This window comes from Oncorhynchus clarkii, chromosome 3 (assembly GCF_045791955.1).
Source record: "Oncorhynchus clarkii lewisi isolate Uvic-CL-2024 chromosome 3, UVic_Ocla_1.0, whole genome shotgun sequence".
NCBI classification, from domain to species: domain Eukaryota; kingdom Metazoa; phylum Chordata; class Actinopteri; order Salmoniformes; family Salmonidae; genus Oncorhynchus; species Oncorhynchus clarkii.
The window spans coordinates 71,061,884-71,082,597 of record NC_092149.1 but is presented as its reverse complement, the minus strand read 5'-3'; the positions used below and the strand labels follow the sequence as shown (position 1 = coordinate 71,082,597).

At 44.3% G+C, this 20,714-nt stretch overlaps 2 protein-coding genes across 2 annotated transcripts; both read left to right on the top strand.

The window, feature by feature from the left end:
• Nucleotides 1-12,472: 12,472 nt before the first annotated feature.
• Nucleotides 12,473-14,790, top strand: LOC139406115 (V-set domain-containing T-cell activation inhibitor 1-like). The gene is made up of 5 exons (XM_071148590.1): nucleotides 12,473-12,504; nucleotides 12,685-12,749; nucleotides 12,971-13,348; nucleotides 13,441-13,695; nucleotides 14,461-14,790. Exons 1-5 carry the CDS (start codon nucleotides 12,473-12,475, stop codon nucleotides 14,586-14,588), a joined length of 858 nt encoding a protein of 285 aa, XP_071004691.1. The 3' UTR covers nucleotides 14,589-14,790.
• A 411-nt stretch (nucleotides 14,791-15,201) lies between these two features.
• On the top strand, nucleotides 15,202-20,512 carry LOC139406114 (E3 ubiquitin-protein ligase TRIM45-like). The gene is made up of 6 exons (XM_071148589.1): nucleotides 15,202-15,954; nucleotides 16,175-16,926; nucleotides 18,145-18,274; nucleotides 19,262-19,376; nucleotides 19,477-19,603; nucleotides 20,058-20,512. Exons 1-6 carry the CDS (start codon nucleotides 15,464-15,466, stop codon nucleotides 20,243-20,245), a joined length of 1,803 nt encoding a protein of 600 aa, XP_071004690.1. The 5' UTR covers nucleotides 15,202-15,463; the 3' UTR covers nucleotides 20,246-20,512.
• Nucleotides 20,513-20,714: the final 202 nt, after the last annotated feature.

The window sequence follows — 20,714 nt, the reverse complement described above, 5'->3', positions numbered from 1 at the left end:
TAATGGCAGGGATATTTATTAGTATTCAATCTAGAATTTATTGCATCTAATTTGTGATGCATTTGTCAGTAACATATTTACAGCCTTTTTTGCATGATCATTTTTTTCCATTCTGAACATAATATAAACCAATACTTACAACTGAGTCAGTCTTGTAATCAGTGAGGACAAGTCTCTCGTCATAGGTCAGGTTTTTCGTTTCTTTACAGGGAATTCCAACTTGTTTTGGATGGTTGTTGGTCTGATAGCACACATACCATTCTCCATCTATGAAAACAGCAGCTATCCAGTAGAATACTACAGACAGAAATGTGATCCCAAGTTTGGTAAGTGAAAAGAAACAATTGCAGAAGTTATAATTTGTGCAGCACCCACTGCATCTCTTGCTGGAAAACGTCTTCTGGTACATCTTATCAACTAGCATGATGGCACAAGTTATTATAGTGGGTGGGCACAGTATGTACAGTAAGCCATGAGGGCCTATATGTAGTGGGCTTTCCCATGCAGGCCTGCAGAAGCATGGAAAGTTCAAGTTCAATATATACTCCAGAATGAAGACAGCCAGGAGAACAAAAACACCTGCAGCTTTGGTCAGCATGGAGAGAAGTCTCTGAGGAACGTCAAAACTGTGGAGATTCGCCATGGTGGCTTACCAAATGTGAAAATGCCACAAGGAAGTTATTAAAATTGCAGATTTTTATTCTATAAAGGCCTGAGGGGCAGTTATGTTCATTTCTTGAATGTCTGAGAAAGAATATTGTATTCCTGCAGATGGTCTGAGACGGAATTACTGGAGTTACCGAGATTCAAACAAAGAAAAGGTACTTGATCTCTTCAAAAAGTCAAAAAAGTTCAATGGTGATATCATGTCCGAGAGCTTTTATTCAGAATACATTAACCCAAGTTCCCTCTGGAAAGCACACACATCGTTTCACTTCACCTTCTAGAGCTGTCATATTACATTATAGGAACTGCATCAGCATCTGAAGCTGGGAATTTTTTTAAACATTTTTTATTTCTGTCACGGATTCATGAAAACACTTGTCTACTATCATTATTTGATTTTACATGGTGATATGATACCATCAGTTTCTAATACATTTCTGTGACACTTTGGTCAACTGGTACTGTTAGCTGACAAAAAAATAAGTGGCATGTGAAAATATTGACTCAAGGATCAGTGTCCATGCCTTTCTATGAGTGTTCCTCTCTTTCCATCAGTGACATACTGTATTTGTATTTATTTATTTATATATTATTTATATATTTATTTATTTGCAATCATTAGAAAATAAAATTGATGACCTAATATTAAGATTATCCTACCAACGGGACATTAAAAACTGCAACATCTTATGTTTCCCCGAGACGTGGCTGAACGAAGAAATTAACAATATAGAGCTGGCAGGATTTTCCATGCACCGGCAGAACAGAGATGCTACCTCTGGTAAGACGAGGAGTGGGGGTGTGTGTCTTTTTGTCAATAACAGCTGGTGCGCGATGTCTAATATTAAAGAAGACTCGAGGTACTTCTCTCCTTAGGTAGAGTACCTTATGATAGATAACCTGTCGACCGCACTATCTACCAAGAGAGTTCTCATCTGTATTATTCGTAGCCGTCTATTTACCACCATAAAGCTGGCACTAGTGATGGGTCGTTCGCGAACGAGTCAGCCTCAAGAGCCGGCTCTTGTAGGTGAAGGTTGGGAGCCGGCTCGCATATCAGAAGAGCCAAATCTATTTATAAAATGTTAAAAAAAAAATAAAGATATGAATAATCAAAAGATTTAAATGAATAGAATTAACTAATTCACACACAACCTACATGTAAGGGGTGCGTACAGGCGTCAGGGAAGTCAGGCGCAGGAGAGCAAAAACTGGGTTTACAACGGAGCAGTTTAATACATAAAACCACCGGCATCCAGAACAAACAATCAATGGGTACAAAACCCGTCGCACATCAGATAAACGTGCACATGCACTTACAATAAACAATACCGGACAAGGACATGGGGGAACAGAGGGTTAAATACACAACATGTAATGAGGGAATTGAAACCAGGTGTGTGGGAAGACAAGACAAAACAAATGGAAAAATGAAAAGTGGATCGATGATGGCTAGAAGACCGGCGACGCCGACCACCGAACGCCGCCCGAACAAGGAGAGGAACCGACTTCGGCGGAAGTCATGACACTACACCGTCATATGCAAACTGTATACCCAACTGTAAAGCTCGCTGTAGCAGAGCATCGAGAAACTCGTGGGCCTGCTAGTGATAGTGGTGGAGCCAGCAGTCAAGTAGGCCTGCTCCGCGACCCACAGCAACACTGTCGTCTATGGACCAGTTTATGCCAAAGTCTATGTCTGTTGCAAAACAAGGCCAAATTGATATTGCATTGGCTAAAATGATTGCAGACGATTTCCAGCCATTTTTGATCGTGGAGGACGGAGGTTTTAGAAATAATAGCAATAGTCTAAATCCAATGTACACAATTCTAAGCAGGAAAACCCTTTCAAAATCACTTATTCCACAACTGTACGAAAGCACACAGGCTTCAGTGCGGGAAAGAGTTCTGCAGCTACTGCAGTTTGCCTTACCACTGACTGCTGGACATCAAGGGTAACCACTTCTTACATGTCGGTTACATGTCACATCATTGAAGATTTTTCGATGTCTAGCTGTCTTCTGGACTGCTTTGAGTTCAGCAACAGACACACCTCAGAGAACTTGGAAGAAGAACTGTTGAGAGTGGCCAGAGAATGGCAAGTAGATGAAAAAGGGGTCTGTTGTGTTAGCAACAATGCAGCTAACATAACCAAAGCCATGAACATTTTAAAATGGTCCCATCATCCATGTCTTGCCCACACAATCAACCTGATTGTAAGAGATGCTCTGAAGGTGATGAAGCCCACTGTGGACAAAGTGAAAACAGCTGTGGAATAATTCCACAGGAGCACAGTATGTGCTGAAAAACTAAAGTCTACGCAACACTACAAGGCTAAACAAGACTTCACTACAAGGTGGAATTCAACATGTTATATGTTGAAGCGGTTTCTTGAGTCAAAGGATGCCATCATCTCTACCCTGGCCATTGTCAATGCACCTGTTGATGCTCTGACCCAAGAGGAATGGGAGGTGGTGGAGGAGATGTGCAGAGTCCTGGAACCATTTGAGCAGGTCAATGTGGAGATCAGTGGAGAGAGGTACAGTAAGCAGTTATTACTACATCATTATTTAATCCAGTATTATATATGTATATGAGCAGTAGATGAGAATGTAGTATCAGTGGACACAACATGAACCTGAACTAATATGTTACTGTTCTCTCTTTTCAGCTATGTGACAGCCTCAAAAATTATACTCCTGTGTAAGGGTCTGCAGCGAATCACAGCCAGCCGCCAGAAAGAAGCAAATGTAACCACAGGACATGTGACAGAGTTGATGGACACCCTATGTTCATCAATGGACAGAAATTTCCACAGAATGGAATAGAATCACGTGCAATCAGAAACCCGCTGCACTTGACCCCAGGTTTAAGAAGTTAGCCTTCAGTGATGCCAGAGTGATTGATGAGGCTCTTCAAATAATAACATCAGCAGCAGGGAGGGATAGCCCCAGCAGTCAGCTGGCTCAGGCACCAGGGCAACAGGAAGAAGAGGGATCATATGGAGCAGAAGCACTAGCAGTAGTGCCACAAACATCTGCTGTTTGAATGCTGTTTGACGAGAGAGCACCTGGGGATGCAACACGAAGGAATCCCTCAGCAGATCAAATAATGGAGGTCCGATCCTATTTGCAGGAGCTCTGCAGATCCTCTGAGCTGGTGGAAGAACAAGGCCTCTGTCTACCCAAGGCTTACTAAAGTCATGACAGGGAGACTCTGCATAGTGGCCACATCCGTTCTGTCTGAGAGGGTCTTCTCGAAAACGGGACAAATAATTACTGAGAGAAGAAACCGCATCAGCTCCTCAAAAGTGAGGCAGCTTGCATTTCTGAATGCAAATCTCTCATAAAAGCAAAATATGGTGAGCATTGCTGTGTGCTGTTGGTTAAAACATGGCAATAAATAAGAGAGAGAAAAGAGGGACCAGTTTAATGTTTTAAGTGGGATGCTTCTGTTTTGCACATTGTTATTTATTTTTCTTTGATATGGTGCAATATTCTATTATGCTCTTCAGATTGTATTTATATCCACTTTGTTAATATACATTAAAAAGTTATACTTTAAACGCAAATGTTTAATAGCATTATTTTTCATAACAAACCAATGCATTTTTAAATACATCGCGGTTAAGGTAGAGTATTATTTCATTTAATAATTCAATTAGAATTGCTTTAACACCAAACATAGTCAAACTATTGCAAACTGTTTGACTTGAAAAAACACAAAACATGTTTTTTTTAAAAGAGCCTTTTTGGAGCCAAAAGAGACGGCTCATTTTGGTGAGCTGAGCCGAACGAGCAGGCTCACTGAAAAGAGCTGGAATGCCCATCACTGGCTGGCACTAAGACTGCTCTCAACCAACTCTATAAGGCCATAAGCAAAGAAGAAAATGCTCACCCAGAAGCGGTGCTCCTAGTGACCGGGGACTTTAATGCAGGCAAACTTAAATCATGTTTTACCACATTTTTACCAGCATGTCACATGTGCAACCATGGGGGAAAAAATCCTAGATCACCTTTACTCCACACACAGAGATGCATACAAAGCTGTCCCCCACCCTCCATTTGTCAAATATGACCATAATTCTATCCTCCAAGCAAAAACTAAAGCAGGAAGCACCAGTGACTCGCTCAATACGGAAGTGGTCAGATGACGCGGATGCTACACTACAGGACTGTTTTGCTAGCACAGACTGAAATATTTTTCGGGATTCATCCAATAGCATTGAGGAATACACCACCTCAGTCATCGGCTTCATCAATAAGTGCATCGATGACGTCGTCCCCACAGTGACTATACGTACATATCCCAACCAGAAGCCATGGATTACAGGCAACATCCACATCGAGCTAAAGGCTAGAGCTTCCTCTTTCAAGGAGCGGGAGACTAATCCGGACGCTTATAAGAAATCCCGCTATGCCCTCTGATGAACCACCAGACAAGCAAAGTGTCAACACAGGATTAAGATTGAATCGTACTACACCGGCTCTGACGCTCCTCGGATGTGGCAGGGCCTGAAAACTATTATGGACTACAAAGGGAAACCCAGATGCAAGCTGCCCAGTGACACGAGCCTACCAGATGAGCTGAATGCCTTTTATGCTCGCTTCAAGGCAAGCAACACTGAAGCATGCACGAGAGCACTAGCTGCTCTGGATGACTGTGTGATAACAATCTCGGTAGCCGATGTGAACAATACCTTTAAACAGGTCAACATTCACAAAGCTGCTGGGCCAGAAGGATTACCAGGAAGGGTACTCAAAGCATGCGTGGACCAACTGTCAAGTGTCTTCACTGACATTTTCAACTTCTCCCTGGCCGAGTCAGTAATACCTACATGTTTCAAGCAGACCCTGTGCCCAAGGAAGCGAAGGTAACCTGCCTAAATGATTACCGCCCCGTGGCACTCACGTCAGTAGCCATGAAGTGCTTTGAAAAGCTGGTCATGGCTCACATCAACAGCATCCTCCCGGACACCCTAGACCCACTCCAATTCGCATACCGCTCCAACAGATACACAGATGACGTAATCTCATTCGCACTCCACACTGCCCTTTCTGCGTGGCCAAACACAACTCCAACACCATCATTAAGTTTGCTGATGACACAACAGTGGTAGACCTGATCGCCGACAACGATGAGACGGCCTACAAGGAGGAGGTTAGAGAACTGGCAGTGAGGTGCCAGGACAACAACCTCTCCCTCAATGTGAGCAAGACAAAGGAGCTGATCGTGAACTACAGGAAAAGGAGAGCCGAACAGGCCCCCATTAACATCAACAGGGCTGTAGTGGAGCGGGTCGAGAGTTTCAAGTTCCTTGGTGTCCACATCACCAACAAACTATCATGGCTCAAACATACCAAGACAGTCTTGAAGAGGGCACGACAAAACCTTTTCCACCTCGGGTGACTGAAAAGATATGTCATGGGTCCCCAGATCCTCAAAAGGTTCTACAGCTGCACCATCGAGAGCATGCTGACCGGTTGCATCACCACCTGGTATGGCAACTGCTCGGCATCTGACCGTAAGGCACTACAGAGGGTAGTGTGAACGGCCCAGTACATCACTGGGGCCAAGCTTCCTGCCATCCAGGACCAGTTTACATTGACCCCCCCCCCCTTGTACACTGCTGCTACTCACTGTTTGTTTTTTCACTTCACCCCCACCTACATGTACAGATTACCTCAACTAGCCTGTACCCCTGCACACTGACTCGGTACTGGTGCCCCCTGTATATAGCCTAGTTATTGTTATTCTATTTGTGTTACTTTTTAATATTACTTTTTATTTTAGCCTACTAGGTAAATATTTTCTTCTCGTTGAATTGCTCTGTTGGTTAAGGGCTTGTAAGTAAGCATTTCACAGTAAATTCTACACTTGTTGTTTTCGGCGCATGTGGCAAAGTTTGATTTAATTTGATAAGAAGGTAGACTCTGGTAAGAGGAGCAACTAGACCTATCCATAACCCTGCTAAGTAAGACACAGCAACCAAGAAACCATGGCTTCATGTGGAAAGGTCATCTTCTGGAAGTGAGGCCTCTGTTCAATGTGTTTTTACCTGGAAAAATAGGGTGGTTGTTATTCAAGGCCAGCGATCACCAACAAGGGCGTGGTATAATTGGATTATCATTGGAAATTGTGATGCTCAATTGACTTGGAAAATTCTAAATTGATTTAGATTTTTTTTTAAATCCATCTTCATTTGCAGCACTATCGTCCTTATCATAATAATAACTGGACTCATCATCCTCATCTTATTGCTACGGATCACAGGAGGAAATGTTTTGATTATAGGTTGATGTGTGCAACTGTTGAGGCTCTCTAGGGAGAACGTGGTGGATAGATGTTATCCCTATTTTCTACCCTATTTTTTCCCCCTCTGGTCAAATGTTACTGTTTAGTCAGTAAGCGGTGCAGACATTGACCCAAGGAGAGTCCCTCTCTCTCCTGAGTTGCATGAATGGCAGAGTGTGGGTTTGGAAGTAGCTACTGTTGGCAAAAGATAAGGAGCGACTGGAACTAACTATAACCCCACTGCTGAGAAAGACACATCTACCAAGAAACCATGGCTTCACATAAAAAAGTATTCTGCTAGAGGTAAAGCAATGTCTACGATGTTTTTCCAGAAAAAATATTGTGGTTGCTATTCGAGGCCAGCGATAGCTGTGCTTTCAAGTGCATAGTGTGACGAACTTATTGTGATGCTCAAATTACTTGGATAGCATGATCGTCCTTACTTTCTTGTTAACTGGACTCATCATTATCAGTGGTGCTGAGGTTCAGAGGTCAACATGTCTAGATTATGGGTTGTTGTGTTCAGCTGTTGGAACTCTAAATAACATGGTCATATTTCAGTTCCCTCTGGAAAGCACCTACATTATTTAAAAAGCTGTCATGTGATCATGGTTTTTGCACCCCATCCTCTACCAAAATAAAAACTGGGTGAGGTCTGTGACTCCACAATTATTGTCTTTGTAATTTTTTAGATTGCACCAGTTGATGAAGATAGCATGATATTAGCAGGAATGCACTGACACATCAAAATCAACATTCTACTGGAATACCGAACTGTGGCAATAACGGCATTAAAGGGAAGTGGAGCTCAGTAAAAGGGAAGTGGAGCTCAGTAAAAGGGAAGTGGAGCTCATTAAAGGCATTTCATAATGTAACCAAACGTTGTGCCACTTCTAGGATGTTTTAATGTAAATCTGTAGATCTATTAAAATCACAGCATCAATTTCTGTAATAGATTCATGGAGAATGTGGTGCGTAAATGATATCCAGGGTTGGGGGAAAAGCCACTGCTGTCCAAAAAAAACATTGCGGCACCTCTGAAGTTCGCACCTGGATGTTCCACAGCACTACTGGCAAAATATTCTGTGGACAGATGAAACTCCAGTTGAGATGTTTGGAAGGAACAATGTAGAAAAAAAGGCACAGCACAGCACAGCACAGCACACCAACATCAAAACCTCATCCCAACTGTAAACTGTGGTGGAGGGATCATTGTCACGCTTGTGTAAAGGATTGAGAGAGGCGCAGGAATACATCTGAGTTTAATACACCCAAAACAAACACTTACACAAAGCACTGGGATGTACCCAAACAAAAGAGCGATGATAAACCTTGTAGAACGACACGGGACGAGACTTGTAATACACAAAACATGCAGCACAGGCTGACACAGCACATAGGTACTCACACGACCAACAGACATGGGAACAATAATCGACAGCCCAATGGGGAAACAAAGGGCATATTTATACAAACACAATCAGTAAGGAATTGTTACCAGGTGTGTGTAATGACACAGTTTTGATGTCTCAGGGCAAGGACAGCTTGCTATAATCGACGTAAAAATGTATTCCCAAGTTTATCAAGACATTTTGCAGGAGAATGTAAGGCCATCTGTCCGCCAATTGAAGCTCAACAGAAGTTAGGTGATGCAACAGGACAACAACCAAAAAGGCAGAAGTAATTCAACAACAGAATGGCTTCAACAGAAGAAAATACACCTTCTGGAGTGGCCCAGTCAGTCCTGACCTCAACCCGATTGAGATGCTGTGGCAAGACCTCAAGAGAGCGGTTCACATCAGACATCCCAAGAATATTGTGGAACTGAAACAGTTTTGTAAGGAGAAATGGTCCAAAATTCCTCTTGACCGTTGTGCAGGTCTGATCCGCAACTACAAAAAAAGGTTGGTGGAGGTTATTGCTGCCAAAGGAGGGTCAACCTGTTATTAAATCCAAGGGTTCACATACTTTTTCCAACCTGCACTGTGAATGTTTACAAGGTGTGTTCAACACAGACATGAAACATTATAATTAGTTTAAGCAGACTGTGTTTGTCTATTGTTGTGACTTAGATGATCAGACAAAATGGTATGACCAATTTATGCAGAAATCCAAGTAATTCTAAAGGGTACACATACTTTTTCTTCCCACTGTACATATAGTTGAAGTCAGAAGTTTACATACACTTAGGTTGGAGTCATTTAAACTCGTTTTCAACCACTCCACAAATGTCTTGTTAACAAACTGTAGTTTTGGCAGGTTGGTTAGGACATCTACTTTGTGCATGACACAAGTCATTTTTCCTGTTATGTTCTGTTAATTACTGATGTCCCCTTTAAGGATGGAGCACCCTTGGTCATGCGCAGTATTGTTCTATGTTATTCTGGTACTAACTAGTTTGAGTAAATGTGAAGCTCCAGTTCAATTGCTTGTATTCCGAGTCTTTCTTATTACATAAATAAGTACTAAGTGTTAAGACACTACATTTCCAATAATTGTTTACAGACAGATTATTTCACTTATAATTCACTGTATCACAATTCCAGTGGGTCAGAAGTTTACATACACTATGTTGACCGTGCCTTTAAACAGCTTGGAAAAGTCCAGAAAATTATGTCATGGCTTTCGAAGTTTCTGATAGGCTAATTGACATCATTTGAGTCAATTGGAGGTGTACCTGTGGATGTATTTCAAGGCCTACCTTCAAACTCATTGCCTCTTTGCTTGCCATCAAAAAAATCAGCCAAGACCTCAGAAAAAAATTGTAGACCTCCACAAGTCTGGTTCATCCTTCGGAGCAATTTCCAAACGCCTGAAGGTATGATGTTCATCTGTACAAACAATATTGAGTTTGAGTTTATTTTATTTTTATAGGGACAGTATTTATTAATCAACGTTTCAGTAAAAGTGCCGGTTTTAGCCAGCCGGCTAATTTTCAACCGCAGTCTCTAGGCAGGTATAAACACCATGGGACCACGCAGCCATCATACCACTCAGGAAGTGACCCGTTCTGTCTCTTAGAGATGAACGTACCTTGGTGAGAAAAGTACAAATCAATCCCAGAACAACAGCAAAAAGCTAGACTACGGTTTGCAACTGCACATGGGGACAAAGATCGTAGTTTTTGGAGAAATGTCCTCTGGTCTGATGAAACAAAATATAACTGTTTGGCCATAATGACCATTGTTGTTTGAGGGAAAAAGGGGCACGCTAAAAAGCCGAAGAACACCATCCCAACCGTGAAGCACGGGGGTGGCAGCATCATGTTGTGGGGGTGCTCTGCTGCAGGAAGGACTGGTGCATTTCACAAAATAGATGGCATCACAAGGAAGGAAAATTATGTGAATATATTGAAGCAACATCTCAAGACATCAGTCAGGAAGTTAAAGCTTGGTCGCAAATGGGTCTTCCAAATGGACAATGACCCCAAGCATACTTCCAAAGTTGTGGCAAAATGGCTTAAGGACAACAAAGTCAAGGTATTGGAGTGGCCATTACAAAGCCCTGACCTCAATCCTATAGAAAATGTGTGGGCAGAACTGAAAAAGTGTGTGCGAGCAAGGAGGCCTACAAACCTGACTCAGTTACAACAGCTCTGTCAGGAGGAATGGGACAAAATTCACCCAACTTATTGTTGGAAGCTTGTGGAAGGCTACCCAAAACATTTGACCCAAGTTAAAAAATGTAAAGGCAATGCTATAAAATATTAATTGAGTGTATGTAAACCTCCTACCCACTGGGAATGAGAAATAAAAGCTGAAAGGAATTATTCTCTACTATTATTTTGACATTTCACATTCTTAAAATATAGTGGTGATCCTAACTGACCTAAGATAGGGAATTTTTACTAGGATTAAATGTCAGGAATTGTGAAAAACTGAGTTTAAATGTATTTGGCTAAGGTGTATGTAAACTTCAGAGTTCAACTGTAGGTCAGCGATCTCTAAGGTACAGGGTAGTGTAGAGGGTGATAGCCGGCTAGTGACAGTGTCTGAGGTTCAGGGCAGGGTACTGGGCGTAGGCCGGCTAGTGGTGACTGTTTAACAGTCTGATGGCCTGCAGATACACTATAAGCTGTTTATCAGTTTCTGTCCCAGCTTTGATGCAGCTGTACTGCCTCCTCCTTATAGATGTTGTGGAGGGCAGGCAGTGTGCCCCCGATGAGGCGTTGGGGTGACCGCACCACCCTCTGTAGAGCCCTGCAATTGCAGACGGTGCAATTGCCGTACCAGGTGATGATACAGCCTGACAGGATGCTCTCGGGGCAAAGCCAAATTTTCAGCCTCCTGAGGTTGAAGAGGTGCTGGCATCAAGTTTGTCACCAACAGGCTCCTCAACAGCTTCTTTCCCCAAACCATAAGACTGTTAAATAGCTAAACAAATGGCTACACAGATTATCTGAGTTGACCCTTTTATTTTATTTTTGACCTGTCTCTATGCACACTCAAAGGGCCCTACACACTCACACACACACTGGCACTCACTTCATATTTTGCTCACACACACACATAATATGCAAATACATTTATACTGACTCTACACACACGCACACCCACTCACATATAATCATATTTATCATAGAACCTTATGCCTTGTCACCTTACATATCTACCTCTATCACTTCAGTATCCCTGCACATTGTAAATATGGTACTGGAACTTACTTTCTTATGTGTTTTTGTTCTACTGTATGTTATTTTTAGTATTATGTTATTAATTACTGCATTGTTGGGTTTAGAGATTGCAAGAAAGGCATTTCACTGTACTTGTGCACGTGACATTAAAACTTGAAGGGACCATTTCAGGTCGTCAGTAATGTGCATGCTGCGGAACTTGAAGCTTTTGTGACCCTCCACTGCGGCCCCGTCAATGTGGATGGGGGCTTGCTCTCTCTGCTGTCTCCTGCAGTCTGATCAGCACCTTCGATTTGTTGACATTGAGGGAGAGGTTATTTTCCTGGCACCACTCCACCAAGGCACTCACCTCTGCCCTGTAGGCTATCTTTTCGTTGTTGGTAATCAGGCCTACCGCTGTTGTGTCGTCAGCAAACTTCGTGATTGAGTTGGAGACGTGCGTGGCCACGCAGTCCTGGGTGAACATGGAGTACAGGAGGGGGCTGAGCACGCACCCCAGTGGGGCCCCCGTGTTGAAGATCAGTCAATGGTCTACGCTCCTATGGAGCCAAGGGCTTAAGCCAAGTAAGTCTGCTTATATCCCTATTTCTTCCCTCTGGTTAAAAATGTTAATGGTAAGTCAGTAAGCAGTGCACACATACCTAAATGACAATATTTACTCAAGGAGAGTCCCTCGCTTTCCTGAGTACAGGGTTTGATATTACATGAATGACATACAGTGGGTGAGGACTTCCGATGTGGCGCTACAGTCGATCTCATACAGTATGTAGCTGCTGCAGACGACACATCACATGGATACTGTATGTGGACTCTGGTAAAGGGAGCAGCTGGAACTATCATAACCCTGCTAAAAAAAGAGCCAGCTACCATTGAGGAGCCATGGCCTCATTTGGACAGATAATCTTGTGGGGGTGAGGACACAATGTGTTTAAAAAATATATATATATATGGTTGTTGTTGTTTGAGGCCCAGCAACAGCTGTGCTTTTTATCACCAACAAATGCATAGTGAGATTAATTAATCATTGGATATTGTGATGTTCAATTGACTTGGAAAGTTCTTGATAGTTTCACCCCCATCTCCTTTTGCAGCTTGATAGTCAGTATCTTCGTAACTGCTGGACTCATCATTCTCATCTTGTCTGTGTCATTTTCAGGTACGTAGTGAGCATATATATTGACTTGTGTTACCATCATTGTCAATATTCATGTGATGTCTCTGTTAACATGTATTTGAGCATATGTGAGATTGCATGTGTACCTGTGTGCATTTGCCAGTGTGTGTGTGTGTAACTATAGTTCCTATGAACTGCACACATCTCTATGTATGGAAATGAAGCTTCCTGTATGTTGTGTTCTGCTGTGTGCTGTCCTCTAGGTCAGGGCTTGGGGGGTTCCAAGGGCACTGTGGATAGCATTGACAAGTGGCCCATCGGGTACTTGGGAGAGGATGTCATCTTGAGCTGCAAGTTCAAGACTTCCACTAACAGCAGAGAATCGACCAGTCAGGTGTCAATCACCTGGACGAAGGAGGGGCTAAGTGAAGTGGTGTACAAGTATGATAAAGGAGCAGTCCAGCTGACGGAGCAAAACCATCAGTTTAAAAATAGAACCCTGCTGTTCTCAGATGCCATAGGTGGAGGCAATGCCTCCCTGTTGCTGAGGGATGTAAAAGTGGGAGACAATGGGGTGTACTACTGCAGTGTGAGCACTCCTAGTTTCTCTGGAACTGCCAGTGTTAACCTCAGAGCTGCAGGTAAGGAGCCAACTTGTTAGACATTCTCAATTTCACACTGAATATTGAACTGCACACAAAGTAGCCTACTCTGAAAATATGCTTCACTTCAGCTTTCTCAGCCCCCAAATTCAAGCGGGTAAACTCTACCCTAACGGCAGAGGCAGAGAGATGGTTCCCCAAACCAAACATCACCTGGTTGGACGTCAATGACAACGTCCTGAACGAGAGTGAAACTAGCTTCTTCAACAACTCCGCCGGGATAACTCAATTCATCAGCTCCCTTCAGCCAATCAAATTGTATGGCAGCTACACCTGCATCATCCAAAACCCTCTGGTGAAGGCTATCTCCCAGGCAACCATCAAAGGTCCAGTAAACACCTTTCAGAGAAAATACAATTTTATACTGAGAAAATACTTGGATGAGAACTGCATGTTAGACAACTCTCATCCAGTTTAAAAACACTTACACAAGTTAAGTCACTCACTCAGAGGACACCTACACACTCTTCAGTCTATTTCACCACAACAACCCGGCCAAACATGACAACTAAATAAAGATGCAATTAAAGTGGCGTTTAACCCTACCAATGACTGGGAGCTCTCTAGGACATAACTAACAGAAGTAATTGAGCATACAAAACATTAAAAACACCTGCTCTTTCCATGACATAGACTGACCAGGTGAATTCAGGTGAAAGTTATCATCCCATATTGATGTCACTTTAAAGAAGGATTTTTAATCCTTTAAGACATGGCCTGTGTATGGGTGCCATTCAGAGGGCGAATGGGCAGGACAAAACCTTTAAGTGCCTTTGAACGGTGTATGGTAGCAGGTACCAGGCACACCAGTTTGTGTCAAGAAACGCTGCTGCAGGGTATTTCACAGTCAACTGTTTCCCGTGTGTATCAAGAATTGTCCACCACCCAAAGGACATGCAGCCAATTTAACAACTGTGGAAAGCATCAGGAGTCAACATGGGCCAGCATCCCTATGGAATGATTTCGACACCTTGTAGAGTCCATGTCCTGATGAATTTAGGCTGTTCTGGGGGGGTCCTAATGTTTGGTATACTCAGTGTATGTTTGGCAGTGTTCATACTGTACAGTCAGCATCTTTTTTTGAATTACAGATACAGAGATATCAGCAAAGACTTTATTCTCCTTCAATACTTCAGCTGCACCACCCATACTACAACCTCAATGGCACGTTCTCGCAGCTACGGCCAGTGTTTTTCTCTGGATCTACCAGCTAACCTGATAAACACATTGACACCAACTGTTCCTCATAGCCTACAGTCAAGGTTACTAAAAGTACTGTGGTAAAGTGAACTAGTCTGGTACTATCCACTAGCCTTGGGCTGCCTGGAGTCTGATGGAATTTATGTTGGATATAACAAGTGGAGATACAGTGTGTGTGCGTGCGTGCGTGGCCATAGATTATCTAATAAGTGGTGAAATTATAGTTACATACAGCAGCAATACTGTAATTACATAATAATAACAATTATTTTTTTGTTTCTATGGGATTCACTGTGGCAATCAGTCTACTGGGCTATCAGTGTAACACGTGAATCTATAGGTCTATAGTTTATTTTTTTTACAATAAAATGTAAATGATTTTAGAGTTTGGTGCTTGTTGAAGTTCATTCTGTGTTAGCTGCATGGGTCATGCATGGTCTTTCAAACCAGTAGATGGGGCCTGCGGGAAGGATATTCTGTCTCTGCTGAGTTGAGGGGCCTGGACGTCGTTTAGTTCTCTGCTCCAGATCGCGAACAACTTCAAACCACGCCTGGGGGTGCAAAGGCTGTTTTTCATTGGACTGGAGAAGAGGGTTTCATGTTTCAAGGAAGAGAATGTACCTAGTGTGGAGTATTACGGAAGAAAAGTTGAGGGTGTAGGAAACAGCGTAACAATAGTTATAGGCCTATACAGTCCTACACGGAATGTTATTTTGGTGTTACGGTATTATGCTGGGGTTTTCTGTTGCCTACTAACGTTAACTGTAACCTAGGCTACTGATATAGTTGCAAATTGGTAGCCTAGGTCGATTTCTGACACCGGTATTTTTTATTCTTAAACAAAATCCGGTAACAAATTGTTTTTAAAGAAACGAGACAATACTATAAAACACAATGTCACACTGTGACCAAATTTTGGAAAAAGATGTGGATTCCTCGCCAAGCGCGACCACAAACTCGAGCTCTAAAAACGGAGATAACGGGGGCGTCGTGATCAATGCGAGGGCAGTGTGCCGCGTTTGTAAATGTTTATATCGCGAGCCTAAAATTATGCAGTGTTTACACACCTTCTGCGCAGACTGCGTTCGTCAACTGGAACCATTTTCGGTGTCTTCGGGAGTACACAATGGTAAAGCGGTCCCTCTGGAAGGCGAGCCGCCCTCTGCCGTCACCGTTCTCTGTCCGGAGTGTGACTCCGAGGTGGACATCCCGTTGTCCGGAGTGGACGGGCTGACCACTGACCACTTGGCCCTGGACGAAGTGTTTCTGGAGACGCTGATGAGCAAGAACTCTGTGGTATGCGACCTGTGCAGCGACGGGGACGCAGAGAAGCGTTGTGAGGTGTGCAGTGTCAACCTGTGTGAGTTTTGTATTCAAGCACACAGGTGAGTGCATAAAAAATATTTATAACTCATGTTCAATGTTTCAACATTGTTGCAAGTTAACTAGTCTAGGATTATGGTTGGTTCCCGACTTCCATTTAAGCTTTGAGCTGGCCACTTGCCTTTTATTACATGATAACTGTAGGCAGGTAGGCTACATGCAATTATAGTGTAATCAAGTGGAACCTATGAGTTCACAATCTTTACCTTCTTTCCTCCCCAGGAGACAGAAGAGGACGTCGTCTCACACCGTCCAGTGTCTGGAGGACCTGAAGACCCAGGGTTGTCTCTCTCGGCCCGTCCTGTGCTCCCTCCACCCTGCCCAGGAGCTGCGTCTCTTCTGTGAGCCCTGTGACCTACCTGTCTGCCTGGAGTGTGCCGCCACCTTCCACCGCGACCACCGCTGCCTCCCCACACGTGATGTCATCGATCGCCATGGGGGCCGTATCCGGGATTTGGTTACCGGGCGCCTGCGGCCACGGCTGGACCAGCTGGAGGAGTCACTGCGGAAGGTGGACCTATCCCAGGAGACCTTGCAGACCAGGGTGGATGCGGCGGTGGACGAGGTGCGTTCCTTCGCACGAGGCTATGCTAGCGCTGTGGAGTCGCACTGCCTGTTGCTGCTACGGCGCTTAGAGGAGCTGGGTCTGCAGCGCAGGAGTCATCTCCATCTGCAGAGGGCGCAGCTGCAGCAGGCCCTGTCGGACACCCGTGGGGGGGTGGAGTTTGCAGAGCGGCTGCTGACGTGCGGGTCGGACGCAGAAATCCTCAGTGCTAAGGACGTGACCCTCCGCAGGCTGGCTGTCCTGATGGAGACTGGTTACAACCCCCCCCCAGAAGCCGTCTGCCCCGATGAAGGGAGCAGTATTTGCTTCCTGCCACAGGAGAGTGCAGGCGAGATGGCGGGGTACCCGATGGTGGGGGTGATCCACACCAAGACCCTGGAGCTCAGCAGGTGCACCATTGAAGGGGAAGGTGAGACCCAACCAAGGTCCCGTCCAGAAACCCTTAGCCCCTATGCCATATTTTCCCTAGCCCCTAATTCTGAGGCAGTTCTCCTGTCCCACTTTGAACAACCCTGAAGGCAACCTCTTTAACTATATTTAGGAGATGCTCTTTTACAACAGACCCACACACACACACACACACACACACACACACACACACACACACACACACACACACACACACACACACAAACAAACAGAGACCTTAGGCAATTATACAGTATGTAAAGGATAAGTAGTGGATGACATTCCTGGTCTTTATGGAAACATTTCAAGTGGCAGGTATTTGCTTTGTCAAAACACGGGTATTTGAGATATACCCCTCTCTTTTGTTGTGGTACACACACACACACACACACACACACACACACACACACACACACACACACACACACACACACACACATCGCTCTGTAGCAGCATGCCCACTGTGATAGTACAAAGAGCTATTCTCTGCTGTGGCTAATGTTTGCCTGCTGAGCTGGAGATGCATGGCTTCAGAAAATAGAGACTCTCTGTGTCAAAGTCAACTGCCCCTAGTTGTATTCATTTAAATATATGGACAGATGTCAATCCATAAAGCAGGTGTGTGTGTTTTGTCTGTGCCTACTACAGGGCCTTGGAGAGTGTTTGTGATAAGAGTTGAAAAAGAGAACCTGCAGCCCATGTCACTGTTTCTTTACTTCCCCAGTTTCTGGGCTTAAGGATAAGGATGTTATAGAATTAGTGCCCATGTTTAGCGTTTATAAACAAAGCTGTAGATTACACAAGGCTGTAGTATCTACACATCAGGAAATACAGGCTTAAGCCACTCTTATCAATAATACAGTATTTACAAATGTGTGCCCATGTTAAAACCACACAGGCTCTGCGATTAAATGATTGAAGTCAGGGGTTTGGCCCACTGTAGTGTAGGACAAGCAGTACATTGTGTGTTAAGAGCAACAGCTGCTGGTGCAGTGTGACAGGGTGCATGGCTGTCACCAGAACACACACACAAAGCCACACCACCAGTGTCTAGATCAGAGTGGCTTTATGTGCTTATGTATATACAGAGCCTTCTACTCAAGTGTTATCCAAAAAGGTGTTTCAGGGGGAAACCTTTGTCAGCGCTGAGAGGGAAGTGATACGAACGTGTGTGTGTGAGTGAAAGAGAGACTGACCTTTAACCTGTCCCTGCCCCCAGGTCTGCAGCGTGGCAGGGAAGGCCAGAGAGGGGAGTTCACCCTGGTGTGTAGAGACTTTGCTGGGGAGCAGATGGGTCGTGGAGGGGAAGCTGTCCTGGTCAGTATGGTCCACAAGGAGAAGAAAGACTGGTGAGGAACCAGATCATCTGCAGCACACACATCTACCAAGTTCTCTGTACTACTGGGTGTGCCGGGTGTGCCGGGTTTCTGATCTGATTGAGCTAATCTTGATGAACATTTGTTATTTAGTCCGGATCATTATGAGGTGATGCTGTTATAAAGGAGTCATACATGCTTTGTAAGTGGTACCATGCGTTATAAGTACATCATCAAATATATCTGCTGCGTGCCTCCCGGGTGGCGCAGTAGTCTAGTGCACTGCATCGCAGTGCTAGCTGTGCCACCAGAGACTCTGGGTTCACGCCCAGGCTCTGTCGCATCCAGCCGCGGCCGGGAGGTTCATGGGGCGATGCACAATTGGCCTAGCGTCGTCCGGGTTAGGGAGGGTTTGGACGGTAGGGATATCCTTGTCTCATCGCGCACTAGCGACTCCTGTGGCGGGCCGAGCGCAGTGCACGCTAACCAGGTCGCTAGGTGCACAGTGTTTCCTCCAACACATTGGTGCGGCTGGCTTCCGGGTTGGATGCGCGCTGTGTTAAAGAGTGCGACTTGGTCACGGTAGCTTTGCTTTTCTTCGTCTCTCCCGAGCCCGCACGGGAGTTGTAGCGATGAGTCAAGATAGTAACTACTAACAATTGGATACCACGAAATTGGGGAGAAAAGGGGGTAAAATTTAAAAAAAATATGTTGTTAATTTGCTGTTAATTTGTCTTTCGGATGGGACGTTAAACGGGTGTCCTGACTCAGGTCATTAAAGATCCCATGGCACGTATCGTAAGAGTAAGGGTGTTAACCCCGGCGTCCTGGCTAAATTCCCAATCTGGCCCTCAAACCATCACGGTCACCTAATAATCCCCAGTTTACAATTGGCTCATTCATCCCCCTCCTCTCCCCTGTAACTATTTCCCAGGTCGTTGCTGCAAATGAGAACGCGTTTTCAGTCAACTTACCTGGTAAAATAACAGATAAATAAATAATTACTTGTGTCCTCTGTAGCAGAGTGGAGGCGGCGGTGGTGGATAACAATGATGGCTCCTATTCTGTCTCCTACACCCCCATGGAGCCAGGGCCCTACTCTGTGTGGGTGTGTGTCAAGGCCCTACACGTTAAGGTACTGTACAGTATTTGATAATGACGGTAATCGTGACAATCAGGATTTAGTAATAATACTATGCTTACTTAATGACCCTGGCAATCGCTTCACCCTCCAGGGTTCCCCCTTTGTCCTGAATGTGAGGAGACAGGTCCGGTGGCACCGTGGAACGTTCCACTGCTGTTCCTTCTGCTCCAGTGGGGGTTCTAAAGAGGCCCGTTGTGGCTGCATGGGAACCATGCCAGGTAGGTACAGCAGACTACAGGGTACCTGGCTACGTATGTTTCAAATGGAACACATAGGTACGCTGAATAGGAAATATACACTTATCTGCAGAACTCAATGGCAAGGCCACATCTAGTACTGGTGCAGGGATGATGCTAGGTATGTCCTCTAGGGACAGTATGCCAAGTATGTGCAGCAGAGTAAAGGCTACTAAAGGACCGGTACGCTAAGTATCTGCAGAATGGGAAATGTCACATCAGGTAACAGTAACTCGTTACGGCTCTGTGTCTGTCATTATGTCCCCCATGACATTATGCACCAGCCAGATTTACTAAGCGTTTGCAAATGTGCACCTGCTATTTTCCAAAGTGAATAAACACAGACGGTCACGGTAGCTTTGCTTTTCTTCTCTTACTCTGAAAATATCAGGTACAATGTATGAATAGTACTCTCGCTTTTTGTGTGTGTGCGCAGGAGGGTTCCAGGGCTGTGGTCACGGCCATAAGGGTCACCCCGGTAAGCCCCACTGGTCGTGCTGTGGAAGTACGGTGGAGGCCTCAGAGTGCCTGCCACAGAGTGTCATAACGGCAGTGGGTGGAACAATAACAGCAGTGGGGGGGACAGGCTCGCCTCGGGGCCACCTCAGGACAGTGGAGCTCTGAGGGACAGGGCCAGGACACCCCTATCCCCACCAGATATCATGGGTCTACAAATCAACCCTTTCAGAATTTCTATTTATTTCTATTTTCAAGATGTAGATTTTATACACACTACACAAAACAATATTTGTTGTGATCCGCTACTGTAGCTAACTATTCTGTCGTTTCTATTGTTTTGCATGTGCATGTTACATCACAAGACTGATTTAGTGCCTTTCATGTATTTGAAAGACCATTATTTTTATTCTGAAATAAATAACACTGGAATAACTTAATGTGTCCTACAATATTAACAGTTATGAGGTTTCTATCCTGAATACAAAGCATAACATACAGTTGAAGTTGGAAGTTTACATACACCTTAGCCAAATACATTTAAACTTAGTTTTTCACAATTTCTGACATTTAATCCAATTAAAAATTCCCTGTCTTAGGTCAGTTAGGATCACCACTTTATTTTAAGAATGTGAAA